Here is a 26,623-nt window from a genome sequence, read left to right as displayed (position 1 = left end):
TTTACTTTTTGGATCATGCAATGGTCATCCTAATTAAGTACTAATTACACATAGACTCGGTTGTCTTGCCACGTGTTTGCTCAGTATTAGATCACTGGAGGACGTCAATGTGTGTTAAGAACAAAAAAGTGGCCCATGAGGCACAGCTGATTGAGTCAGTGGTGTTCTTATCACATTATGACTTCTGCTATGATCTATCACTAAACTAACCCTTTGGCAGGATGGGTTGTATTTGTTTTATATAATAAACAAGCACAGTATTGTTAATGGTGATGTCATCTATGTGCATGCACCTGTCCCATCATGAATAAGAACCAATCAAAATGCATGTATAATTTAGCTTTTTGTATAGTTTTTATGAATCAACTACTGAAAGGGTGGGTAGTCATGATTATTTTTATAACAGGCTCTACATTGGATTAAACGGCTATAACTCAAGTCCTGGCAAGCTGAGACTCCAATGCCCGCAGCCCCCTCCCATTCCCAGTATGCTCAATGAAAACATTGAAAATCGTCGAGCCTTACATAGCCTGTCTGTTTCATTGAGTTGTGCACTGTTCAAGTCACTTAACGTTCAGTTTGTAAGTGTGTCAGTAATTTTATTTTACACAACTGTCCCTAGGTGACCCAAGCATTGATACAGTCAATTTGCACCTACTGGCCTAGATGCTGTTGCAGATCATATGATGACCCCAGATGGCAGTCTGAACATTTGACTGAACACATCTAATTGCCTTAGTGTCCATAAACACCTTGACCGAACGATGGATTGACTCAATTTACGTTTTCAACACAAATGCTAATTCACTACACGAATATGATATACCAAACGAAGCTATACTAGCGGGTGCTACTCAATAAAGTACGGTAAGCATGAAATTCTACAATTTGTCGCCTTGTAAATAATAGCTCGCTCTCCGTATAATTTTCACCGCGAGTGAAAATGCTTTTTTGCTTCCCTATGATACATATATTTATATTTTTTTTTTCCCCCATGGGTTCATTATCCGCTCAAAACCCATCTTTCCGCAGTGACTTTTCAAGATATGTACTTCGAGTTGCAGGAAGTTAGGTCGGGAGCATAAAGATAGCAGAAAAATCTCAGATAAATATTAAAAACGATATTTAACCAGCACGCTTTCTCACTAGTTTAAAGTAGATGTCGGTCACCGTATTCTCCTCGTTTAAACGCCGCGGCGTACATTGAACTCTAGAAATGTTTTTCATGCGGCGTATATTCAAAAGCAGTGTTTAGTTTGAGGGCTTTGTTGGTTTTTCTTAAACCATTACCAGAAATTGCTGTGAATCATTTTTACTTGTTAATTCAAAGAATAAACTATTTTAAGTTATAAATCTCTTGTCTGTCGCAAAAGAATTTATATATCCGGACTTGTCAATATCGACATGAAGTATGACGTAGACTACCGAGTCGTGACAAAGTTTTCTTCTTTCCAATCCTCGAGTAAAGGTTGCATTATCACTTGTCAATTGAAGCATTTATCAGCGTTTAAACGCCGTAGATGAAAGCAAAATCATGACGCTCTGAAAAAAAGTGGAAAAGGCAATATTTAAGTGAACAGCAAGTTTCAGGAAACGATTGGAAACTGGGGCGAGCAAAAAATGGCGGAGTCTTGCATCTCTCTTCTGCCTTTGTTTTATAATTATCACGATCGGTGGCGTAACAAGTAATAATTGCTGAAAATGTATGAAATGGATGGTCTGACTTCTTTCAGATCAGCGTTTTGACAACAATAAAATCCAGCCTTAAAATTGCACAAAAAGAAACTACAGGCTCAGTTCTAAAGGAATTTTCGTGCAAATAATACTTGGGTCGTACTTCGGCCGTGCTTACGTCATCCGTGCCGAAGTCCCTCCACTTATTTTCTCGTTGTTAGGTACAAAGATTTAAGACGAAAAGTAAAAACATTAAAAAAAAATAAAGGCCTTCGACTGAAACACCTCGACACAAGATAAAAATGTGATCGGTTGACGATGGTACCACAGTATCATAAAGGCCACGTCACCTTTTTCCATAGTATAATACTAGCATACATTTTTCCCACTCTATTGTATTTGAATTTCAAATCTGAGAAATTTTTATCGATTTAATTAGACAAGCTTTAGTTGGGAACATTGTTTACCAACTATTGTTCGATTTTCCAAAGGTCGCTGTGAATCGAAGCATTTGGCTACAACTCGTTCTTCGATCAATAGGGGAAAGAGATGAACGCCACCTCAGTAGTAAAATCCAATTTCAGAAAGATCGACGAGGAAATATAGGAAAGCTCCTCCCGACTGAAAAGAAAAGTAAAAGTTAACATGGTTGATCTTCAAACGTATTTAGTCTGACTTTTCGCTCTTAATAATTAACTTCCGTTGGATAAATCAATAGAACAACTTGAATCATTTTCATGTTTACACGAGCCCTATTAAAGGTTTTTCTTCTTCATATATAGTTACGCACTACAGTATATCAGTTCAGTTGTTGCGTTCCATCGATTTACCACAGGCGCTACACGCGGTCATTTTAACAAAAAAAAAAAACACGATTTGTGATGTTTTGTAAACTGAATTTCATTTTTTTCTTTTTCGTCCTGTTCCAGTTCACCGCTTCTGCAAGTGTCAAACACCAAAATTTCAGCGGCGAATCTCACGAGCCATCACAGTCAGTGGACCAAACTTTTAACATCAACAACTGGGGACTCGGGAAGATTGAACGAAATCTGCTGATGGACATCAAAGACAAAATAGATTCTCTCTCTGCCAAATGCAAAGGTATGTTTGACTTGCGAATACTTTGTGTGGGCACGTTGACGAGTAGAACAATTATGCGGATTTGGAAAAATTATTACAAAGCAGCTTGCAAATATGTTTGTGCAGTGATAACATTTTCTTTCTGTAATGTGTATTTCAGTTAACGTTTCAGCGTGTCCAAAAGGTTGGGTCCCATTCGGAAAATCATGTTACCTCGTCATCAACATTCGAACTCTGAAATGGAGCGACGCTCGAAGAACGTGTCAGAATTTGGGAGGAGATCTCGCCGTGGTCAAAACTTCTGCGGAAAACAAGTTTATCTATGCGTTGATGAAGAAGCAGAAGACAGTTACGAATTGGGGCTTGTGGCTTGGTCTCTACCAGAAGGCCGATGACAAGTACTACTGGATTGACGGAACTCCATTAGCAGGACGGTATTCCAAATGGTTATCCGGGGAACCAAACCATCCAGGGAAGGAAAGATGCATCAATATGTACGGTACAGTCGGCCACGGAAATTGGAACGACCTATCATGCGAAGTGAAAACGCACTATTTTCAGTACGCTCCAAGTACTCTTTGCCAAAAAGTTCGTTGATTGTTACCAAAACACTGGATGTGGACGTTAGAGCATATTAGCTTCAAACTTGTTAAACTACCGAGTAAGGTTTTAGAAAACAAAAGAGAATAAATGACCCTCAGTATGTTGAAAAATTTGCTTCAAATTTCTCGTCCTTCGCCATTCCCCAGGATAAAAAGTTACTTTATTCTGTCGAGGACCTCTCTGAAAATCGCTCAGCAAGGATGGAGGCGAGATGGTCCTGATTAGCATTGATTAGTACATATACCTACTATTTCATTATTCACTTTAAGTTTCTGATCTCTTAGCGGACATAGCGGAAGAACAATGATTGCGTCTTGTGCCTTTCTCTTACACTGCAGTTAACGGTATGTGGTGAAATACTTTTTAAAGCCAAGCCGTTTCGGTTGAGAAGAAAATTTCAAATGAACTTTCAATTTTATTTCTGATAGGATCTACGTCTCACCCCTGAAGAGCAATACATTACCAATATTTCATTTCAGGTCGGCGATTTTGTGTGGGATAACGTACACATCTAGGCATTTTCCTCATTATGCCTCATTTAGGCTACGTTTTTACATTAAATATCCGCATTGATAAGAACAGAGCTTCTAAATTAAAGCAATGCATAGATAGAGAATGGTTTGAGCGTATTTTGCTACGTGGTCTGCTGACTTGGAAAAAAATTTTCTCTCGAAGGCACACGAGGTTTTAATGAGTCGCTTTAAAACCCCCCGAAAAACCAATCGAATCATTGAATCGAGTAGACTGAGAAACTGAGGATTTTATCAGCTGATGGCAAAGAGCTCACGATCTCTTTTAGCTCAATAGAAAATTATTTCATGGCTTCTAAGAACGAATTTTTCTTACTAAAACCCACAATAGTTCCGAAAATTCTTTTTTTCCCCTCTTACTGACCAAACAATTCATCTCGGAAGTTTTTCAGTACGATGACCAATCTTTTTAAAGGGTGCATTCCGAGGGAATACGCCTCTTTGTTCAGGTTAAAACACTTCCCAAAGCATAGTTCCAAAAAATATATATATTCAACGTAACAACATTTAGAATATCTGTATCACTGATATCGTGACTTATCGGTCGCGGCGCTGATCAGCTTGTTAGCGCCACGTTGTGCTGTTGGTCGAGACACTGTATCTTTTTAAACACGAAGGCGCGCGATAAAAGGAGCCTTAGGTCCCACTGGACCATTTTTCAATCAATTGTCGTGTGATGTAGAACTCTAAGAGTCAAGTCAGCTTGAGCAACAGCTACTCCAAAGCAGTAAACAGCGAGCGCATTCCTCAAAATTATTTTATGTCTTCATCACAATACAAGAATTTTTGAGATTTGTATTTCCTTTCTCCAATTGAAACTGTCTTTATTTGTGGCGGTAAATTTGAGATCGAAGTCAGTGGTTCGCACGTTACCTCATGCCACCATGCTGGTGGAAGTAAACAATAGATATCTCATTAGCTCCTTTTGTTCGTCTACCAGCATTTAAATTTGACCCGCACACGTCAACGGTGAGTGACAAATGAGCCTAGGTCTTCCCAGGGAAGACTTCCTTATATAGCGCGCCTTCGTTTTTAAAATCCAATGGTATTTGACTTTCAAATGTCACGTACACCCCGTAAATTATGAAAGTTAATCGACCTCGCTTATCTTGAATGGCTCAACTATAGATAAATGTTACTCAACCAAAAAATTTGGGAAATATCGTTTGATGAAATTGGTATACAACCAATCAACCAGCTGTTTTTATTCTGCCCATCGTCTCGATCACTAGTACATCTGTGTTTACATTACAATAGAGCAACGTGAATCATATTCTTGTTTCCAACTGTTGACATGGTCTTTCTTTCTTTTTTTTTCCTGCCTCCAGTGCAAACAATATTTCAGGCAGTATTCTGTTTGGGTAAAAGGGGAACCAAACACTTTTTCCGAAAACTGTGCCCATCTGTATGGAACCAGGGCAGGCAGGGAACTTGGAATGTCTTAACGTGTGACTTGTTCTTTGCAAGAAAAGGCTAACAGAGGCAGTTGACAATACTGCTGTTTTTTTTTTTTTTCTGATTAGTCGATTGTCAGAAGATTCCACCAGATATATCTAGATAATACGGTGTACCGTCAGTTAAACCTTGGCGATGGGAAGGAGTGCTCATTGAGTCTGATTGTCCTCGATCCGCAAAATTATCCTCTTTAATCATATATCTAATATTTTTAGACAATTCTCGTTCGTCAACTACTTTTCATTTGGACATATCATCATTCACGACGGTATTTCGGTTTCAAACGACTTTCATTTCGCCTGTTTTATATATTTCAATGGAAATTTGGCTGTATTTCCGATTTCATATCTGATGAATCTCAATGACTTGCAATCGAAGCTCAGAACATGATCATTTTTTATCAATTCATTTCGGGGAAACTTGGTTAGAATTGCTGCACAAATAACTCGTGACGCTGCATGGGTACATACTCACCGTGCACTTGTCCAAATAATACGCCAAATTTATCTCATTCCGCACGTTTTAGGCAACGTTTTAGGGACGGTAAATCCACCATCAGTTTCGCCGCTACGTCACAGCTTTCGACACAGTCATGATCAGGGTTCATCGGCTAAACTTAACTGCCTGGTGTGAAACGGGAACCCATAGTTATCCTTATCGCTGCTATGCAATAGTTATTCCTGGAAAATTATATTATTTTCAGCAGAGCCAATAATAAATGTGAGAACAAGATCATTCAGGAATCATTCAAGAAATCGTAAAATAAAAAAAGAAAAAAAATTCTGATTGTGCCATCAGCACGTTTCATTTCGCTGGAAAACTGTCACGGTCGTTATCAGTTGATCCGATAATAGATGCCAGGACGAGATCCTTCGGGAAAATAAAAAATCATTCCGATGTTCTCATTAGCATGTTTAGCACAAATCGATAGATCTATTTCTGTCAACTTGACAGCTGTCTAGCAATTACTAAAATCCGAAGGAGGCAAAATTCTTCCCCGAAACATCGAATAAGAACAGAGCTATCTTAAATGACGTATTAGCAAGAATTGTTTTAATCATATGATTGTCACGTGGTCTACAGATTTTAAACGTAAATGCCACATCATGCAACATATTCTTTTATTTGCAGTGACACAAAATTGAATCATGTTCTTGTTTGAGTTCCAATTTACCACGTCAACTTTCTTTTTTGTTTCCTAGCCGTAAACGAACAAAATCGTTTAAATATAGGGTGAATGCACGTTAAACGACCTCATACCAGTAAATTAGTGTACATGTTGCAGTCTTCACATCATATTCAAACGTTTGGACTCAGCCTTTCGTCGAAATGTTTTGTATTTGGGCCATAATTTTCATTTTCCATTTAGGGCTATCCACTTCTGGTATTTCACTAAATGTCAAGCTTCAAAATTCCACCGGTGTTACGTCGGTTATAAGTAATAATCATGGAACACCACGTTCATATTATAAAACTTTTAACTTCAAAAACTGGAGACTTGAAAAGATTGAACAAAAATTGCTATTGGACATTAAAACCCAAGAACAGCGGAACAGAATTTCCATCACGGGCACTGGGACTGAGCGGGTGTTAGCGGTGGACACTGGTCTAGAGCCTCGTTTCGAAAAACAATTATTTCATTTTTGCCTGATATTGGGGGGATTGCAGCCTCCTCCAGTCGCCCAAGCAGTTCCAATAGGTCTCTGAAGTCAGTCAGATGGACTCTGACGGCAATTTATCACGGTATGTTTTATCACGGTATGTTTAACTAGATTATATTGCTGAATCCACAATAATCCAGGCTTCAACCTGATAACTGAATAAAGGGATTAAGTCTCTAAAGAAACTGTGGTGCTGCATCGGTACGGGGTATAACAAGATAACTAAGTTTTATCAACTGAGTTGATAATGTAAATTAGCCTCCATTAAAACTGCGCATGCCTCATAGCCGGACGTTTCGAGCATTAGCCCTCTTCAGAGCAATTAGAGGAATCAAAGGTTGTGCGTGATAAAACCAAATTAACTTTATGAACGATGTTTTCTGTTGCTAAGACTTTTCTTTTGATTACATTTTGGTTGCATTTCCAGCGAGTTAAAGGGTTGGATCCTTTGGAAAACTATGTGAGCCTATCAACAACATGTGAGCCTATCAACAACATTCTAATGCTGAAATGAAACGACACACGAGGGATTTGGTAAAGGACCGCCGTCATCAACCTGCTAATGGTTACAAATTCATCTTTGACATGGTGGAAAAAATCAGGTGGCCTGAAGTTACGAGTTGAGTTGTTTGGGCTTGTCTCTGAAAGGCGTAGATACCACGTTGTGATCATGATGAGTTAACGATACTCTACCGTGGGAAAGGATTCTGTATGGTCTATACAGGAACTTAATAGTTCCCATAAAGTGAATGATGAGAGATGATGAATTAGAGACCGATGGCGTTGGATAGTGGAATAACTCACGGGAAAAGTTTGACATAAACATGCGGCACGGCCGAAATACGACTCGAGTACTCTTTGGAAGAAAAGGCGTTAAGAACTGATACGGTAACGTATTTTGTACAACTTCAAAGCTCAGGGTTTTATCTTTTGTCGAAACACGCTGAGAACTAAGATTAACAATCGGTCGCAACGTCTGTAACATAAAAGTCAACTCATCTGTTTAATGAATTATTTAGTTACGTCAGTGATCGTAATTAAAAATCATAAAATAACGGAGAAAGGAGATCTAAGCCTCCGTTTTTTTCTTGCGCTCGCCCCGGTTTCCAATCTTTTCCTCTAACTTAGCCATATAAATCTGCTCTTTACTAAAATGTTACTTTTTTTGATCCAGCGGTCAATCAGGGGAGGCGTGTATCCAAGGGAGACCGGTTTAAAGACAATTTTGCTCCCGGATGCGGCGTTTAAACGCCGCCCTGTCAACCCTGGGACAAATTTGCATCATGATTTATGAATCTAAAATTATGGATAAAAGCTCTATCAGTTGAAATTATATCGACAGTTAGGAAAGATTTGCCGAAGAAAACACAAGCACACACAAAAAGTGATATTGTACAAATGACCATGTCCTCGGAAGGCAGCATGCCACGGGTACGGTTTTCTGACTTTTCGGTTTTTCCGTTTTTCAGATGTTTTTTTACAGTGTTTGATTTGATGAAATTACACGAAAATTTCCCTCGTAATTCAGTCTTAGTTTAGATTGCACCGCGGTATTTCAGTTTCGAGTGAATTTCATGCCGGTTCTTCTATTTTAATGAAAATTTTGGCTGTGTCCTTCTGGTTTGGTTTCTAATCGTCCTGAATGACCCGCTCTCGCAACTCAAACATCTTCATAATTTTTTATTAATCTATTGGGAAGGTTAGTTAATGCAGGAAGTTCGGCACGGCCAAGTGAAATTGCTCCACACTGAAATAGCTCGTTCATTTGCTATCTGTACGTGCCTGATTTCTTTTGCGATTGAAGTTACGTATAAGCACATGGCGAATGTAGCGGTACTGTTCTCGACACATACACATATGAAGTTTTTTGTTTGTTTTGCGGGACATATTTTGGACTTCGAAATGAGTGGAATTTCTGCTGCTCAAGCAGAAAACATCAGTAAGAACTGAAACGCTATATTTTCAAAATTCACACCTTTCCAAGTTTCCAAGCTGCATGAAGGGAAACTACAGGGTAGAAACGATTCGTAGATGGATACTTCGATTAAAGTGATCCGGTTGCGGAAAATTAATTTATAGATCGAGGAATAACGTTCTCAAATGAGCGCTCCTTCTCCAGCCCACCCTCACTACTTCCCAACCTTGCCTAATAAAAAAAATAAAGTATTAGCTAACGCCTCCCTTTCTCAAACTGATTTTGAAATAAGCGACAAGATCTCTTCGGAAATTAAATGAAAACGCGCGTCAGGCTTCATCCATCATCAAGTTTATTTTAATTAGGATTAAAAGGTTAACTGGCAGTACATCATATTAGTTGTGTTTATCTTATGGAATCCTCAAACAATCGAGTAAGTCATCAAAAACAAAGCAGAATTGCCAGCTGCCTCAGTCAGCCTTTTTCTGGCAAAGAACGACTGGAGAATAGCTTAAAACCTGCTGGTTCAGGTCACACACTACGTCATTCCACTTTCCTTGTTGGTTCCCGTTTCCATACATATGTGCACAACTCCCTGTGACATGGTTTGCTTCGCCACCTGCCCAAGCAGAATACTGCCCTGCCTCCGCTGGAGTGTCGTCCACCCAGTAGAATTTGTCGTCTGCTTTTCTGTAGAGGCCAAGCCACACGCCCAAATATGTAACGGTCTTCTGCTTCTTCATCAACTCAAAAATAAAATTGTTTTCAACAGAAGCTTTGACGACAGCAAGATCTCCACCCAAATTCTGACACGTTCTTCGAGCGTCGCTCCATTTTAGTGATGGGATGTCGATTACGAGGTAACATGAGTTCTCAAACGGAACCCAACCATTAGGACACTCTGATGCGGTCACTGAGACAACAAAAATAACAAAAGTTCTCAACGCACAAAAACAATGATTAAGTTGATGAGTCAGAATTTTTCCAAAGCTGTATGAAATTTAACCAAAAAACGTGCCCGTACCTTTGCATTTGGGAGAGAGAGAATCAACTCTGGCTTTGATGTCCAACAGCAGTTTTCGCTCAACTGTTCCGAACCCTCGGCTCTTTATGTTAAAAGTTTCTTCCACCAACTGTGGATCAGGTCCCAAGTTTTTGAAGTCAAACGTTTTCACACCTGAACGTGGTAGGCCTTGTTTGTTGATTATTTCCGACGAAACATCGAAATTTAGTGAAATGGTGGATCGCACTAAATGAAAAATGAAAACTGCGACCCACATATGAAACATTTTGAAGACGAATTCAGTCCGAACAATAGTGACTAATGCGAAGACTCCAACATGTGAGCTGACTTATTATATAATTATATATTGGTATGAGATCGTATAAAAAGCACATGACCCATATATATATATATATATATATATACGGTAAAGAAACTGAATAGAAAAGTTGGCGTGGCAATTTGGAACTTGAACAAGAAAATGATTCAGATTCTTTTACAGCGAAAACGAAACATCACTGATTAAAAGTTTATTTTTAAAACTGGTAAACCATGTAGCAATCACACCCCAAACATCTATTATTAGACGATACTTTAGAAAGTTTTGTTCTTCTCAGTGAACCCTTCATGAAATAATTTTTCCTTACTCTGACCGCAGTGATTGCGTGACGTCTATCGCCACTTTGCAGCAAAGAATGTGAGGATTGACACAAAACATACTTAAGGCACAACAAGAGTGATTTTTTTTTTATTTTACAAATTCTTGAGTAATAAAGGGCCCAGCTGATGACGATGTAATTTTATACCCCATACGAATACAGTGTTTTCAGAATAAACTATTGCATAACAGTGACAAAGACAACCATGGTTACCTGTTTGACAACAGAGAGTTAAGTTTAGCCAATGAATATTAAGACAACATCGAGAGGAGAGAGGCAAGGCTAAACTGATGGTTGCATTTATGGTTCCTTACACCATGTGTTAAATGAGATAAATTTGGGGTTTTATTTACACAAGTATATGTCGTGAGCATAACTCTGCCTTGGGTGTGTACTCATGCAGCGTCAGTGACAAATCAAACCGGTTGTAGAGAGCAAACATAACGAGCTTCAACAACGCTGAGTCATTGAGGGCTATCAGACGCGTGCGACTGATCAAACCGTAACTACAGATAAAACTTCCATTGTAATAGAAGAACCGAAATGAAAATCGCTGGAAACTGAAATACAGTCGTGAGTAAGGATTCAAATAATAATCGAATGACGAGCAAGATTCGAGTGTACATTGTGTAACGTCATCAAATTTTGAAAGATAGAAAAACCGGCGAAATTCGAGGTTTGTTTACTAAAGTGAAATACAAGGGACATAGTCATATGAAGTGTCAGTCAGTTTTTGTGCGCGTACGTGTTCTTCGGCAAAGCTCTACTGAACCATGGATATCATTTCAAATTTTTTAATAGAGGGTCTTAAGGGAGTTAGCAGTTTGCCATAATTGCAAAAAAAATTAGCCGTTAGGCTTAAAAAGTGAGAAATTTTAACTGTTAGTCGTAAAAAAAAGTCAACTGTTAAACCATCACACAACCTAGACCCTCCCAATATATGTAGCTTGGCTCACGGATTTGAGACTTTTTAATTACAAGGCAAGTTTGGAGAGGCTGAAGTACCATCCTCCCTCAGCCCTTTACCTTGATGCTTTAAAAACCATTCAGAAATGATGTCCACTCTTTTAAATCGCTACTCAACATGGCAGGAAATTATGTGGCTCTTTGTGATTAGAGTACTCGACTCCGCATTGGCACATTGGTGTGTGGGGATCTTCAAGCCACTCGCCTGGTCTGCGGACCTCTCGCCGGCTCGCTAGGCGTGCTTGGATGATGGAGGTTTGTTGTGCTCAAGACAAATAACTCTCAGTATTTTCCCCAAAGTTTCCCCGAGTTTCTTTGTGAAAGAAAATTGCATGGGAGCTGGCCAATAAGCTTTGGAAATCTATCCACCATTTAGGTCTTAAAATGAGAAATTAAATTAGCCAGTGACAAATAAGAAAGCTTTCGTCGGTGATGTTTGACAGCACTCCAGAGTGTCTAGAGGTCATGGATAATTTTCTTTCTTACTCAGTCCTATTCCTATCGAGCGATTTTTCTTTCCTTAATCATATTTTACAGGGTGATTAGTGATAATCCAGTGAATGATTTGAAACAAAAAAAATACAGTAACAGTCAAGGGGCGACTTGATAATCATACGTGCGCATTCTTTTGCGGTTCGAAATGACTGATATTTCTGAAGAGCAAGCAGCAGAACAGTTAATAACATAGAAACGCGATTTTTAACTTTTGAGTAATTTGAAAGTATTAAAAGTTTTGGACGATTCTAGATTATGATTTGAATGAGGATTTAGGTTTTATTTTGTTTGTTTAACTGTATCTATTTTTTTTTTTTTTTTTTTTTGATTTGGCAGATCGAGAACAATCTGACTAGCTCGATGAGCGATCCTCTCCACACCCCCCCTGTCGAAAGCGTGCAAAAGCTGTACTCACCATTTATTCTCTTGATTCAATTTTGCTATTACACTTCAGTTAACTCCCACTCACATCTCTCACGAAAACACACACCACGTCTCATTGTAAGCACGTGGAACAGCGCCATATATGGGGCGATAAAACACGGGCTGCATACATGCTGTTTGGTTACGTAATAGACAAACAAAATCACTTATGATCTCACCAATTTTAAGATTAATAAATGTAACGTACAGTTTCTAACACCCCCTCCCTCATTTCACAAAGATTTGAAAAGATACTTAGAGCAAACTTAAAATGAAAACACACCTCAGATTTTATCTTTATTTATCCACAACAAAGTTTATTTTCAACAGGATCAAAGGTTTAATTAGTAGCAGTACATCGTATTTTCTAAATACCTAGTGAGATCTTTTGAAGATCGACTAATAAACTTATCGGAAAAAACTCGCGGAACTGCCAGCTGCCTCAGTTAGCCTTTTTCTGGCAAAGAACAACTGGAGTATGGCTTGAATACGAAATCTGACAAGGCAAGTCATTCCACTTTCCCTGCCTGCTCCCAGTTCCATACATGTGCCCACACTTTTCGGAAACGGAGTTTGGTTCCCCACTCGCCCAAGCAGAGTACTGCCCTACCTCTGGAGTACCATCCACCCAGTAGAACTTCTTATCTGCCTTTCTGTTGAGGCCAAGCCACGCACCGTAGGTTGTGACTGTCTTCTGCTTCTTCACCAGGTCGAAGATGAACTTATTTTCATCGGCAGATTTGATGACGGCAAGGTCTCCTCCCAAATTCTGGCATGTTCTTCGCGCGTCACTCCACTTTGAGACTCGTATGTCGATCACAAGGTAACATGACTTTCCGCGCGAAACCCAGCCTTTTGGACACGCTGTAACGGTCACTGATAAAACAATAAAATGAAGTGAAAATTGCAACAAAAATGTCACGAAGCTGATTCGTAAGAATTTTCCTAGACCCGTGTGAATAATTTTACCCGTCACTGTATCTAGACTTAAAGTATTCACAAGTCAAACACACCTTTGCATCTGGCAGAGAGAGAATTTACTTTGTCTTTGATGTCCATGAGCAGCTTTCGTTCAATCTTCCCGATTCCCCAGTTGTTGATGTTAAAAGTTTGGTCCACTGACTGTGGTGGTTCGGAATCTTTACTGAAACTGGACTTAACGCTGCTGGCATTTTGGTGTTTGACGCTTGCAGAGGCAATGGATTGGACCAAGAAGCAAATCAAGACGAACTTTAAGTTCGATTTAAGAAACATTTCGAGTCGAAGTTTGAACTTAGAATGATCGTTAGAAAAACTATCGTTTTTAGCGCCCGTGATAGATCGGAGGACCGCAACAAATAAACTGATATATTTAAGTGTCTGAGTATAGGGAAAACTTTGACGTAGGATCCCGAAAACATGAAAATGATTCAAGATATTCTATTGTTGTTATCCAACGGAAGTGATTAGGAGCGACAAGTCCGGCCAAAAACGTTTGAAGTTCGACCATGTTGACTTTTTTTTAACCAGAAAATTTTTCCAAGTTTTCGCCACATCTGTCTATAAATGGATTGATCGACGAGCATTTTGCAGCTAAGTCCTTGAATTTACAACTCTTTGGGAAATGAGAATTTTAGGCAACGATGTAAACTCGTCTGACCAAACAAAAAAGCTCCTCAAATTTGAAATTCAAATAAAGCAGGCTAGGAAAAATGCCAACCATTATCATGTTCTGAGAAGGGCGACGTGGCATTTACGATAATCAAAACTTTTTTTGTCTCCGGCAGATGGATATATTGCTTTTCCAGTGGTACACGAACTGAATGTTTACTGATATGTGGTCTGACAGTGGAAACCTTAAGTCTAGATTAGTCTGCAAAAAGAAAGATATTTGTACGGACGGCGTAAGTATTTTAAAAACAAATCAGCCAACATCATATACCCGACCGAGAAACTTCATGATAAATCACTCTCCAGTAACCTGCTTGATTCCGCAATAAAAATATTAGGATTGAATAACACTTTTTCTTTATGACCAATGATAACAAGAGATCTCTCTGTCGCACAACTTTGATAAATTGTTCCATAATAACTGAGTAAATAATTTAATCAAAATCATTAACAAATTTCTAAGAAAGAGCAGTGTTTAAACTTATTAAACGCGAAGAATCTTGGTGTATTGAAAGCGACAGAAAATTATACAATCTAGTGGGCTAACACTGCGAACTGGCCGGATCGATCACCATAAGTTCGTGTCTTCCCGGATAGTTTTATGAGGTAACTCAAGGAATATAGACCACGACATTTTAGCTAGCGCTAAGACGGGCATGTGGAAAAATACCACAAAAAATACGACGGGACCGCAAAACTGAAAGAAGCATCTTAAACTCCTTCATCACTAAATCGGATGAAACTGCACATTTAAGTCAAGTTTTTATTGTACACCAATATAAATGTAGAGATAGTTACATGAATAAATTCATTTTATTGTGATCGAATTTCTTTATAGTAGCGAAGAACCCACGAAAAAATTGTTCTCGGTCCCAAAGTGTGGCTTCGCAGTTTAGTTGGTAGTAGAGCCTAATTAGTATCTAGACGGTCTGGGTACGAGTCCTATTGAAGCCTAAATTTTTTAAGGCTTCTTTTCTGAAATTTCTTCAATTTCAGCTTAACTGCGAGGATCATATCGTTTATTTGTTTACCATCCGCGGACCAAAGATAACTTAATTCATTAAACTGAGATCAATTCCTTTCACCGGAATGAAGAAGCCCCAATTTGCTTCGGTTCCGACATTTGGATTCGCACAGTCAGTTGTTACCAGCGATTGACCAGTATGGGTTTTTCTCATTATTATTTTTTTTTTAGGCAATGTCTTTAATTGCAACTCACTGTAAATTGGATGATCTTGTTTGAATAAAAAGATACAAACCCGTTTAAATTTACTTCAACCAAATGACAGCAATTATTTGATCGGTTCTGGTGGTTTTAAGGTGGCTCACAAGAATATTTCAAGTGCCATTGTAGAAGAACAAAGACAATTGAAAGCAAGATTTCTAATTAAAAAATTCACGTGCCCTAATGAGATTCATTTTTGTCTACTTGTAATACGATAATCACAGATTGAACACGTATAAGGTAAGAGATCATTCTTTCAGTTGGCTTTGGCTAAATTTTAGGATCCACTCAATTTCTGTGAATTTCTCAGGCAAATGTATATTTTTCAGAAGAGAATATTTGCCATCTCGCAGATCTTCATCATTTGGATCGCTCATTTTTTTCTGTCATCGAGATTTCTTTCATTTTAGTACACTTTTATTTTGCATTTTGATGTGACAGTCGATGATTGTTTTTTTAAATGTTGGTTCCCTTCCCCTTGATGTCCTTTCACTCATCCTTCTCAACTGAACGATTCCACCCAGTCTCTTCCGGTCTACTGTGGCTTTCCGGCGTTTCACTGACTGTAAGGGATGTAATCGCGATACATGTATGTAATCTCTTGTTTGTACTCTTTCCGGAAAGCCTGCATATTCATTATAAAGGAATAGTTAAAAAACAAATTCTTTTAGGCAGCTGCCATGAACATTTGATACTGAACACCAAAAGCTTGGTCAGATAATTGTCATAAATGGCTGAAAAATGAAAGGTAAGTTTCTAAGTGAAATTCTGAAGACAATCTCTCAGCCAAGGGAAATATTCTGGGATTTTAAAGCGAGCTAGAATCAGACGGAAATCGAATCACCCAATTGCGTGTTTTTTTTAAATTCTTCTGTATATTTCTTGTCTTTGTTTTTGTTGTCATAACTCATTATTTATTCGTTATCTTTAAGTTGTCGGTTGTATTTCAATGTAAATCTAACTTTCTCGTTGAGAAAAGAACCTCAGATTTTGCAAATTTCTTGAGTAGTCCTAAGTCACTTTCTATGAGAGCGACATGGTCGTGATTATTATATACATAAAGGTCGGCACACACGAGGGGACTAGTCCCTGCGACTAGTCCGTGCGACTAGTCCCCGCGACAAGTCTTTAAAGGGTTTACACGAGGGGACCGGTAGCAGGGACTAGTCCCTTAAGGTGTTCACACGAGGGCACTCAATTGCACAAGAACATAGGAAAATTAAGAGGCAAAAGATGTTTCTTAGTCTTGGGCGTTACACGTAAACAATGAAAATTTGACAACTTTTCATTGTAGCACTATTAAACATCAACGCAAATGAACTACACTTATTCAGTCGAATTATTCATGTTTTTACGTTCCGTTTTTTTATTTATTTATTTATTTTTAACAGACACAGAGTCAAATAGGGTAAAAATTCCATCAAAACGGCTCCAAGACATCTGTATATGTTTACAAAACTAGAAATAGTTTTTTATTCTTCAGTTGTAGAAATCTAGAATTCAGGCAAAATTCATAGAAACTGCAATGTTTACAAATACCGGAAGTCACGCATCATACTGACCCGTGATTGGCTTATTTACCGTTTAGTCGCAGGGACTGGTCGCACAAACAGTTCACACGATCGAAGGGACAAACATTTGTTTCATGCGACAAGTCCCTGCGACTGGTGGCACGAATTCAAACCAGTTTGAATTCGTGCGACCAGTCGCAGGGACCAAATTTTGGTCCCTGCGACTACAGAAATGTGTAGTTCACACGAAGGGACTAGTCGCATGAAACTGGTCGCTGGGACTAGTCGCAGGGACTAAGGGACTAGTCCCCTCGTGTGTGCCGACCTTTATGCAATCTAGAACAGAAGAAGTGTCAAAATGTCATATTTTTTTAGACAACAGTATTGAGGTACGACTGTCAACTTAGTAGGTTTCTTTAATATTTTCCATTGACTTCTGTGATTTGTCTTCTAGTAGTAATTAGGGTTTGTTTACGGTTCCTGTTTTTCGTATTGTTACTGAATATTGTTGCGTTTTGTTCATCTTTTATATTACAGTTATTGTTTCACAATGAATACTTTGTTTCAACTTTAAATAATTCTAATTGCTAGTTTAAACATGTCATTCAAACTTGACAGATAATTTAAATCTGCCTTGCTCCACCTGTTTTTATTTGTGTGGCGTGTATGTACTCTAGGTACCTTTGTTTAACAATGAAAAGGCAGTATCAAATTTACTGACTCGATCCAAGTTACTGTAACTCTGAACTCCGTAAAGGTGATAGCACGTGCGAACGTCATTAAACCACTTCATAGTGAATACAAACGTGAATACAATTTTAGAAGCCATTAATTTCATTTCTGACGTTTGTTTAAGTTTGGCAATGCCACTTTCGGTGGACATGAACTTAAGGCTAGGCAAACATCTGACAGTTCTTGTCACGTGCTTTTGTTTAAAGGTAAGGATGCCGTAGTTTGTAATTCAGTACAATGTATATCACTTTTGTGAAAATTTATTTTTAGTACTGTACTTGAAACGAGGCGACAAGCCGAATATCAACTCAAAGAAGTGATTAGATAAAGTGTGGTTAAATACAACAGTGTAATAAATAATAAATTATGATAAAAGACCTCTAAGAAGGGATTGCAGAAATAGCCATAACGAGATTTACCAACGCAATGTATTACTCGCAAACTCCTGACTACGTTATAAAATAGCTATCCTAACACTGGGAGCTTGGGTTTATAAATTATAGGCTGAGACACTTTGAGTGCGTTAATTGGTCAACAACCTATTGCTCGTTCTCTGATCTCTCTTTTATTTCAGGAAATAACTTGTACAGATGTTAGGAAAATTTCCGCCAACACCCTAAACGAGGTAACCTTTCACGTTTAAAAAATTCCAAAAATGATTTGAAATCACCTTTTTTATGATTAATCGCAATATTTATTTCTCTTTTTAAAGGACCGTGTTGTTCAAAAACGGGCCACTGATGTATCCAATGCTGAAAATATATACAATCGATATAAAGAGACTTTTAAGTCTGAGGTAAGAAAACGCACCTCGTTTCCTGGAGATATTTGATATCATTTTACAGCGAAACAAATAAAACCTGCAGCTGAATTAAAACGACTAAACGGGGATATACATGACCATATCCATCCATTAAAAAAGCTATAAGCCCTTTGCTTCGTAGCCAGAGTTCGTCCATGCATAACAACTTTAAACCTAAGTAGATATTTCACGTTTGTCGCCGCCAATAGGATAAATCAGTGCTCGTAAAAAAAACACCGGTTGTCGACTTCAAGATCTGAGAGGCAAAACATTGACTTTTGTCCTCAATGTCATGTTTTTTATTCGTTGTCTCACCAGACATTTTCCCTCGAGTTGAAGGTAGCAGAAGTCAAACAAACTATAGTAGAGTAGTGAAGATTCTCTAATTACGCGCCTCTCTCGTTTCCAGGCTACCTATTATGGCGAGTATCCCGGAGGCGGCGCATGCTCCTTGGATCCACTCTCCCCAATGTCCTCTCAGCCCGGCTGGATACGAGTAGCGGCCGGTAACTACGACTTCCAGAATTCCCTTGGCTGTGGAATGTGCGTGGAAATCAAGGGCTCAGGAAAAGGAAGTGGGTCAGATCCTGTCACTGGTGTTATAAAAGCTGTTATTCATGATCTGTGTGGCGGATGTGGAAAAGGTAATTTAAATTGTGTGGTTTTATGACGGTTTGTGGCAGGCACAGAAGGGGAAAGTAACAGTTAAGTGTCTAACCAAGAAAACAACGCGTTGAACTGAGCAGAGCTGGACCGAGCTCTGGCTCTCTAAACCCAATACCTACAAATGGAGACCAATTAACTGTTATGGAAGTCTGAGAAAATGCGATTAGATACTATTTTGAATTACCTACCCTGAACTCAATCGTCAGACGCTGCTTTGTGACAATGATCACTAATTTTTGTTTTGTTCAACGCAGGTGGCTATGACCTGTACATCCCCGGTGATGGCAGATGGGAAATCGAAACAAAAGCCATTGACTGTCCCACTGTCCCAGGAAAGGAGGGAAACATCATGTTTCGCTTCACTGGAAGCAACCCTTGGTACGTTAAACTCCAGGCCAGGAACACTAAGTAAGTTTTTCCTTCCATTATCCTTTATTATTAACAAATGGTAAACACCACAGCGTACACTATTGAGTTATGGATGCACGCGGGAGGTTGCTAAGCACGAAAGAAGCGTAAGAGTCGCTCGAGGCGATAACATAACATATGTTATAACATAACATTGATACATTGTAGCTAAAGAGTTCCCGTTTATTTAACAAATCTTACGCGACCAGAAAAAACAAGCGCGCGCGGAAAAATAGTCTTTGCATTTGCTCACGTCAGCAGCGTACACCCATGGGCAAATGGGGGACGCTAAATTGACCAATCAGAGCGCGCGCTTTACTTTGGATATGTTATAATTACCATTAGAGTTGCAGGACAACTGTGATGGTTGAAACTAATACTCCAAAGTTTAAACATGTTTTCTCTTCATAGAAGGTGCTTAACCGATTTTCGTCTACTCCATGTCTGTCACATTGAAGATATAAGTTAGCGATTATTTTAATCCTTTTGAAAATTCAGTTTTTCAATTTCTGTTTCTGATTTTCTTTCAGTTAACCCGATTTAGCACAAAAGTGTACTGGTTTGCATAGGGTATAAGTTAAGATCAGACAGAATAACCTAGTTATGTCTCTGACTGAATGCTTCTCAAGAACAGATTATATCTATTTGTAAATTCCGTTTTCACGTTTTCTTTGGCTTTATTGGATGATTTAGAATAAATCTCTTTTTGACTGAAAGTACTTTTAATTTGCATCCTGGACCTAACTTGTACGCAGAAAAACATCGATATTTTTCGAATAAAAGAGCTCAAATCATCTACATTTTTTTTTAATACAAGGATAACATGACCACCTAAAGCGTTAACGTTTACAATTTCAATTTTTTTTTATTTACTCGGCTTTTTCTTTACTTGAAGAGTTCCAGTTGCTGGGATGGAAATTTTAAACAACGGAAAGTATTCTTGTCTAAAACGGACAATTAGTGACAACTACTTTGTCGGAGATGGCCTGGGTCAAGTGGATTTTCCTATGACCGTACGAGTGACGGCGGTAACAGGAGAACAGCGGGAAGCGGTCTTGCCGTCTATGCAAAACGATGAAAACATTATGAGTAATGTACAGTTTTCAGGATCTGGAGCTGGAGGTACAATATCGGAGTGGGAAATGGGGGGGAGGGTGGGGAGGAGGAGGTACCAGTCCCTCACGCTCAATCAAAAAATGACATGAAACCTTTTGTTACTTCTTTCAAAAATATTGCCGCCGATATCTAAAATCTGAAAGAAACAAAGTGAACCAATCCTGCCAACCACAACTAGCTCCTAAACAAACCATCGATTTGCCTACTCAGGTAAAGAATTTTCCCATACGTTACAGCAATGTGTCTGAGAGTTACGTGTCCACAGTCACGGCATTATTATCACCGTTATCATTTTTATAATTATTATTATTATCGTCATCATTACATTTTTTTGCAGCTGGCCCATCAAGTATCAAATGTGCGGGTCAAGGAAACAAACCACCGTATCCCTCGGGGGGAATGGGTGAGTAGCTCATGTCCTCCTGCTACTGGCGTAACTTAATCCTTAAAAACTATGTTGTCGCAGTGGTTTTCGAAATGAATAAATTAAACCACACAAAATAGTGAGTCAAATGAAAATTTGTTTAAAAGGTGAGCAAATTCAAACAATGAAGTGATGAGCGTATAAAACCTTCGGTGGGAATGCTATAAGAAGTTACATATCATACAAACGTCTTGAAATCGCTCGAATGTTTTTGAAACTAAAGTGTTAAGTTATAAATTTGGATTACCATGTGTTGGTGTAACTCACTGCAGTTGCAGAACGAGGCACCAAACAAGCTAAAACATAGTGTCCGTCTGTCTGAGCGACTTTCAATCTAACTGTTAACCTTTCTGTAGTACTGCTTGTCTCTCTGTCTGTCTGCCTGTCTGTCTGCCTGTCTGTCTGCCTGTCTGTCTGCCTGTCTGTCTGTCTGCCTGTCTGTCTCTCTGTCTGTCTGCCTGTCTGTCTGCCTGTCTGTCTGTCTGCCTGTCTGTCTGTCTGCCTGTCTGTCTGTCTGCTTGTCTGTCTCTCTGTCTGTCTGCCTGTCTGTCTGCCTAGATGACTCCTCATCTGCTTCTCTTTCTTTCTGAATTCTGTCTGTCTGTTCGTCTTTTCGATATCTAGTAAATTTCCTACAGAAAGAAATTTTTTGTCCGCTAGTATGGAACCATAAAAAAATTTAACTTTAGGGTTTACATTCTTGGAAAAATTAGCATCATTTCATTTTAAGTATTCTATCGCAATTCTTTGTTTTTAGCTCCAGGTGAAGGCAGTAGTCCAGGCTCCCCTCAGCCACCTCCTAGCCCTCCACCTCCACCTCCACCCTCCCCTCCCCCACCCCCTTCCACAGGAGGAGGAGGTGTTGCAGCTCCTGGTACAGCTTCTGGGGGAGGAGCAGGTAGGGTAGTTCTACTTGGTATTACTTTTGAGCAATGAAACTTTTTATCGAGGCAAGACCTGGTTAACAGCAATTTAATATTTTCTCTAACCTGTCTTGGTTAGTTGTGTTAGATATGAACCTCTGACACAGATTTTACTTGCTTTTTGCTATTGTTCTTAAGCTGGTTCAGACTTCTGTGCAAATCGAGAAAGTGGTTTGTACCCAGACCCTGACGACTGCGCGGGGTTCATCATCTGCAACATCGGCAAAGCCCACCGCCAGAAATGCTCCCCACCCCAGCTCCTCCGCGCCGATACAGTGAATTGTGATCTGCCAGAGAGAGTGGACTGTGGAACCAGGCCCAGGCGATATTGACACAGATGTCAACAACCTTTTCTTTCAAAATTCCAAAAGATAAGGACATATTCTCTATAATAAAAATAATGCTGGATCGTATTGCACGACTACAACGTCACAGCAAAGAAAAAAAATAATAAATAAAAGCGTTTTAGTGAATTAGAAAATTTAAAATTTTTTACTAGACCAGAATATGAGTATTGTAGACTGAGATATATTTCTGTCCGATAAATAAAGAAAGTACAATTTAAATAAACTGAATTCAGGTAATTAAATGTCAATTTACAGAGAAAGACGAAATATACTCGTTAGTATGTCAAGGAAAAAGACTGCAAGATATTATGATCTATGCCTTAGGAGTCATTATTCAACTTTATTTTCCTCTAAAATCCCGTTCATCTTTTGGCAATGAACAATGACGTCAAAAGGTTTTGAAGCTTTGTTAAAAGCGCGGCGCCTGGAAGATGAGAATAATGACTGCAGAAAGAGGACCCTGGGAACTATCTATCGCCATATTTTTCCCCGCGCCGCGGCGATGAAATGACGTGTTTAGCGCCGATGACGTCAAACTGAAAGTGCCTTGTCACGCAATTTATTTATTTGGTACAAAAAAGTGGAGGAACAAACGTTTGACAGCTCAAAACTGCATGATTTCCTGAAAAAAAATCTGTCGGATTTTCCTCAAGGCAGAGGAGAATTAAAGAATTTCAAATTCAGGTAGGAAGCACGAAAAGCCAATTAGAAGTCAAGATCTATTTATCCTTGAATGGCTAGTCGATTAACTCCGCTGCAAAATTAGAACTGCAGTTGCAGTTTCTACAGTAACAAAGTAAGGTTTATTTATTTATTTATTAACTTCGCCAAGCAAAAACCATCAAAATAAATAGTTAAAAAAATGACAAAAAAAATGGCAGGAACACCGCAACAGGATAGCCAATTACAGTTTTCGACTAAAATGCCACTATATGAACAATTATTTCTGTAACAAGGGCTGTGGTCACATTTAATACCTCAGTTTGATGGGACAGAAAGTCAGGAAATCATGAAATAGTGCACGATTCCACGATTCACAATGCAACATTAAACGCTAATTTTCAGTAAATATCACTTTTCAATCAAAGCAGCATATATTATGCAAATAAGGCAGAAGAATTGTCCAAAGCGCTTGGCCGATTGCTAAAAAAGTATTCGATGCCCGTCGTTCAGCAAAACAGCTTTCTAAACCATCCTCAAGTCTCATTTAAGTTTCAGGTGCCATAAGCGTCATTTAACCTCTCAAACACTCAGTATTTTTAATATTTTAGAACAACAAAATAAATCCGTTTTCAAAAGAGCTATTGATAATCATACGCTAGGTGCGATCATTCCCAAAGAAAAAGAATTAGCATATAATTTTCGTACGAGAAGGTGTCACCTTCCTCAGATAAAAACGGAGAGATTCAAGAAAACTTTTGTAAATAGACTTATTTTTTAAATATAATCTAGTGTAATATTATTCTATCTTATATTATTATTGTCTTTTATCGTGTATCATTTAATACTTTTTCATTGTAACTTAGAATATGCATTTTTGTCCTTTGATTGAATATTGACTATTATTATTATTATTATGATTATTACTTTTGTGAAAAGGGTCTGAAAGGCCCATAGTTTACGCTGGAAAAACAAATATTTAGTCCGGTGGAAGGCTTCTGACTTAAAATGCACCCTATTTTTATATAATGTTTAAGAAAACCAAACCTGGTTTACCCTGACATACCTCTTTACTGCTAGAAACAAGAGTGTCCAGCGGAGAGGGGCAAGCCTCGTTGACGCCTGAATTCTTAGAACAGGCTCCACTTTCTTCATTGTAACTTAGAATATGCATTTTTGTCCTTTGATTGAATATTGACTATTATTATTATTATTATTATTATTATTACTTTTGTGAAAAGGGTCTGAAAGGCCCATAGTTTACGCTGGAAAAACAAATATTTAGTCCGGTGGAAGGCTTCTGACTTAGAAAGCGTCCTATTTTTATATAATGTTTAAGGAAACCAAACCTGGTTTACCCGGACATACCTCTTTACTGCCAGAAACAAGAGTGTCCAGCGGAGAGGGGCAAGCCTCGTTGACGCCTGAATTCTTAGAACAGGCTTCACTTTCTGAAGTGTTTTAACTGCATTTTACCACCGAGGATTAATTATTCGGGTAAAGAGTCAAGATTCACATATTTAATTTATTGCCTGTCCTACGGCTGACTGTCGAACATGATCCTTAAAAGAAGTTTAAATAACATCTCCTTCTGAGGCAAGAAACGTTTTACATTTTTATTTTTGATGTGATAAACAGGACTGGAACGTCGAATCTGACTTTACTGCTTCAAAAAATGGTATAAAGATTTCGTCTTGAGGCATGAGGCACCATTTTAGATGTATGCGGGATTTAATTTCACAGGGCACTGTTTCTTGCATCGGTTCAAACCACAGGGAAGAAAGAGTATAAACTTGCTTTTCGTGGACGCTTCCAACTCTTACGCGCAGGTCGACGTGGAGAATAAAATCATGTCCGCTCTTGGAGAGGCCTCTTTTCCGGTACTGAAAATGTACCTCTTTTATGAGGACAAGACAATCATGGGCCAAGAATTTTATCTCATGGAGTACATCAAGGTAAAAAGATTATTTTGATGCTTTTTTAGTTGAGCTTTATTGTTTATCCCATGCAACATATGGTGTATCTCTCTCGTCTTTTTTTGCTGACTGTGTAACCAGGCAATAAATAGAAAAGTCAGTTTGGGAAGTATTTTTTGGTGGCTGGGTGGGTGATGTGGGGAGAGTATTTCTGAGTAACTCATACCAGGCTTCAGAGTTTAATTGAGAATCGCATTTCCTATTTCACAGAATGGACAGTAAATATGCGCTTTTCATTAATTTCTATCTTGAAACGAAATCAGCCACTGAAGTTGATTTGCCAAAAGGTACTCATACAAGGACATGCAATTTCAAACAGTGTTGTTGCGCATCTCGTAAAACTGTCATGTATTCGTAATCTATTCGCTAGTTAATATTGAGTAAAGAGAGGAGCTTAAACAAAAAAAACAGAACAAAAAGCAAGAGCCTGTGTGTTTGTTGAACTTCGAATGACTAGTATACTTATGCTACATACGACAATAGAGAAATTTTGAAAGAATTTTTCTGGTAAATGCTTCGACGTAAACACATTAACATGAGAAAACAAAACACTGTAATACTAAAACTGATAATTATTTTCTTTTTTAGTCCTATCATTCTGTAGATATCTTAAATTTCTTCTTAAAATTCCTTCTTACTTTTCAATTTTTTTGTCAGGCTTCCCTTGACTCAGCAGTTCTGCTTAAAGGACAATGCTCCTACCGCCATGCCGATATAAGGCCATTTCAAGAGCGTCAAAATCTACCTCTACCTCTTTAAAATCATTCAAGTCTTTACTCTGAAAATCACTGTTGTTAAATTCAATCTTGTCTAAATCAACTGGCTCGTTATTTTCCGCCTCTTCTGGAAACTTTGTAGGTTTTGGCAAGGGAGCAATTTCGTTTTTATTCGAGTCCTTCATTGGCTGATCTTTGTCAATGATAATCTCATCGTTGTCCTCTTTAAGTGACTCATCGCCTTCTTCTTTTTCAAACACTTCATCCTCAGATTCTTCTATTAAACTGTTAAAGGATGGCGCATTGTAATAATCCCGAGATTCATCGAGGACGTTGAAGTCCAAATATGGGTTGTCCTTCTGCATCATCTCCTCCAGTCTCTCTCGGATTAAAGTAAAAGTTGGTCGGTCGAATGGATTTTCCAACCAGCATTCCCTCATCATGTCGTACCTGTATTAATTCAGTTATTCATTTTAAAATGTTATTCATTTTAAAATTTCCTGCTGCCGAAAATTTCTCGTCCATTGCATTTTATGTATTTGATTCAATGATAATTGTTGTAACCTAAAATCAGATTATGGTAGGAACAAAGTAAAATCGTAAATTGAGCATTGACATAACTATATCTTCCAGCATATCTCAGATAAAGAAATTGGTTTTCGTTCTGATTTCAACTGGTATTAAACCAGTGGAAAGGCAGTTCATGCCCTCTTGTTTTGAACCCAGACTTATTCTTTCTTGGCATTACTGGAATTTCGATTTATGTACGATTTCATTGTTTTTGCGTCAAACAAAAATAACCTGGTTACTGTACTTACATTTCACTGTTACAGACGTCTGGCTTTTCCATCCGATATCCATTTTTAAGTAAACGAAGCAACTCTCTGTTGTTTACTGTAGGGTATGGTGTTCCGCCTGCCACAGGAGGCATCGGAGATTTTCAGTATAACTTGGTGTGAGGCTATTCCTCAATAAGTCGTCATTGTTAAGTCCATTCCACTGT

General features: G+C 38.5%; 5 protein-coding genes and 1 long non-coding RNA gene across 9 annotated transcripts in view; 3 read left to right on the top strand and 3 right to left on the bottom strand.

Moving 5' to 3' along the window:
- Nucleotides 1-342: 342 nt before the first annotated feature.
- Nucleotides 343-3,467, top strand: LOC111337091 (CD209 antigen-like protein A). Of its 3 annotated transcripts, XM_088763186.1 has the most exons (3): nt 343-867; nt 2,604-2,775; nt 2,915-3,467. In XM_088763186.1, the coding sequence occupies exons 2-3, from the start codon at nt 2,730-2,732 to the stop codon at nt 3,349-3,351; spliced, it is 483 nt and encodes a 160-aa protein (XP_088619312.1). In that variant the 5' UTR covers nt 343-867; nt 2,604-2,729; the 3' UTR covers nt 3,352-3,467. The 3 variants fall into 3 exon arrangements, with proteins under 3 accessions (XP_088619312.1, XP_088619311.1, XP_022799056.2); XM_088763185.1 differs by lacking the exon at nt 343-867 and having other exon boundaries at nt 1,884-2,775; nt 2,927-3,467; XM_022943321.2 differs by lacking the exon at nt 343-867 and having other exon boundaries at nt 1,891-2,775.
- Nucleotides 3,468-6,484: 3,017 nt separating this feature from the next.
- LOC148728029 (uncharacterized) lies at nt 6,485-8,071 on the top strand. Its single transcript, XR_016002244.1, has 2 exons — nt 6,485-7,085; nt 7,431-8,071. It is a non-coding gene; the product is annotated as an uncharacterized LOC148728029 (long non-coding RNA).
- A 1,182-nt stretch (nt 8,072-9,253) lies between these two features.
- LOC111337105 (perlucin-like protein) lies at nt 9,254-10,280 on the bottom strand. Its single transcript, XM_022943338.2, has 2 exons — nt 9,943-10,280; nt 9,254-9,831 (listed from the first exon to the last, which is right to left on the bottom strand). Exons 1-2 carry the CDS (start codon nt 10,205-10,207, stop codon nt 9,389-9,391), a joined length of 708 nt encoding a protein of 235 aa, XP_022799073.2. The 5' UTR covers nt 10,208-10,280; the 3' UTR covers nt 9,254-9,388.
- Nucleotides 10,281-12,748: 2,468 nt separating this feature from the next.
- Nucleotides 12,749-13,814, bottom strand: LOC111337090 (perlucin-like protein). Its single transcript, XM_088725924.1, has 2 exons — nt 13,478-13,814; nt 12,749-13,340 (listed from the first exon to the last, which is right to left on the bottom strand). Exons 1-2 carry the CDS (start codon nt 13,716-13,718, stop codon nt 12,907-12,909), a joined length of 675 nt encoding a protein of 224 aa, XP_088582050.1. The 5' UTR covers nt 13,719-13,814; the 3' UTR covers nt 12,749-12,906.
- Nucleotides 13,815-16,408: 2,594 nt separating this feature from the next.
- On the top strand, nt 16,409-22,528 carry LOC148728028 (uncharacterized). 2 transcript variants are annotated; one of them, XM_088762498.1, is made up of 10 exons: nt 16,409-17,239; nt 17,707-17,788; nt 18,157-18,207; nt 18,295-18,378; nt 18,794-19,028; nt 19,305-19,458; nt 20,354-20,580; nt 20,912-20,977; nt 21,756-21,896; nt 22,060-22,528. In XM_088762498.1, the coding sequence occupies exons 2-10, from the start codon at nt 17,714-17,716 to the stop codon at nt 22,251-22,253; spliced, it is 1,227 nt and encodes a 408-aa protein (XP_088618624.1). In that variant the 5' UTR covers nt 16,409-17,239; nt 17,707-17,713; the 3' UTR covers nt 22,254-22,528. The 2 variants fall into 2 exon arrangements, with proteins under 2 accessions (XP_088618624.1, XP_088618625.1); XM_088762499.1 differs by lacking the exon at nt 17,707-17,788.
- Nucleotides 22,529-25,069: 2,541 nt separating this feature from the next.
- Nucleotides 25,070-26,623, bottom strand: part of LOC111337089 (uncharacterized) — a 102,547-nt gene continuing 100,993 nt past the window's right edge. The window contains exons 38-39 of the mRNA XM_088762493.1: nt 26,439-26,535; nt 25,070-26,070 (exon numbers count right to left, since the gene is read on the bottom strand). Of these exons, the coding sequence (XP_088618619.1) occupies nt 25,587-26,070; nt 26,439-26,535 (581 nt within the window). The 3' untranslated portion in view covers nt 25,070-25,586. The remainder of the gene's footprint in view (nt 26,071-26,438; nt 26,536-26,623) is intronic.

This window comes from Stylophora pistillata, chromosome 6, assembly GCF_964205215.1.
Source record: "Stylophora pistillata chromosome 6, jaStyPist1.2, whole genome shotgun sequence".
In the NCBI taxonomy this organism is placed as follows: domain Eukaryota; kingdom Metazoa; phylum Cnidaria; class Anthozoa; order Scleractinia; family Pocilloporidae; genus Stylophora; species Stylophora pistillata.
The sequence above is the reverse complement of the archived record's forward strand: the minus strand, read 5'-3'. Positions and strand labels throughout refer to the sequence as shown.

Bases quoted from the DNA above. Each gene is read 5' to 3' on its own strand.
- LOC111337105 (XM_022943338.2), bottom strand. From the start codon at position 10,207: ATGTTTCATATGTGGGTCGCAGTTTTCATTTTTCATTTAGTGCGATCC. The intron at 9,832-9,942 runs GTACGGGCACGT...TTGTTGTCTCAG, and splicing joins TCTCTCTCCCAAATGCAAAG to TGACCGCATCAGAGTGTCCT.
- LOC111337090 (XM_088725924.1), bottom strand. From the start codon at position 13,718: ATGTTTCTTAAATCGAACTTAAAGTTCGTCTTGATTTGCTTCTTGGTC. The intron at 13,341-13,477 runs GTGTGTTTGACT...TTGTTTTATCAG, and splicing joins TCTCTCTGCCAGATGCAAAG to TGACCGTTACAGCGTGTCCA.
- LOC148728028 (XM_088762498.1), top strand. From the start codon at position 17,714: ATGCCACTTTCGGTGGACATGAACTTAAGGCTAGGCAAACATCTGACA. The intron at 19,459-20,353 runs GTAAGTTTTTCC...CTTTACTTGAAG, and splicing joins CTCCAGGCCAGGAACACTAA to AGTTCCAGTTGCTGGGATGG. The intron at 20,581-20,911 runs GTACAATATCGG...ATTTTTTTGCAG, and splicing joins TTCAGGATCTGGAGCTGGAG to CTGGCCCATCAAGTATCAAA.
- LOC111337091 (XM_022943321.2), top strand. From the start codon at position 2,556: ATGTTTTGTAAACTGAATTTCATTTTTTTCTTTTTCGTCCTGTTCCAG. The intron at 2,776-2,914 runs GTATGTTTGACT...TGTGTATTTCAG, and splicing joins TCTCTCTGCCAAATGCAAAG to TTAACGTTTCAGCGTGTCCA.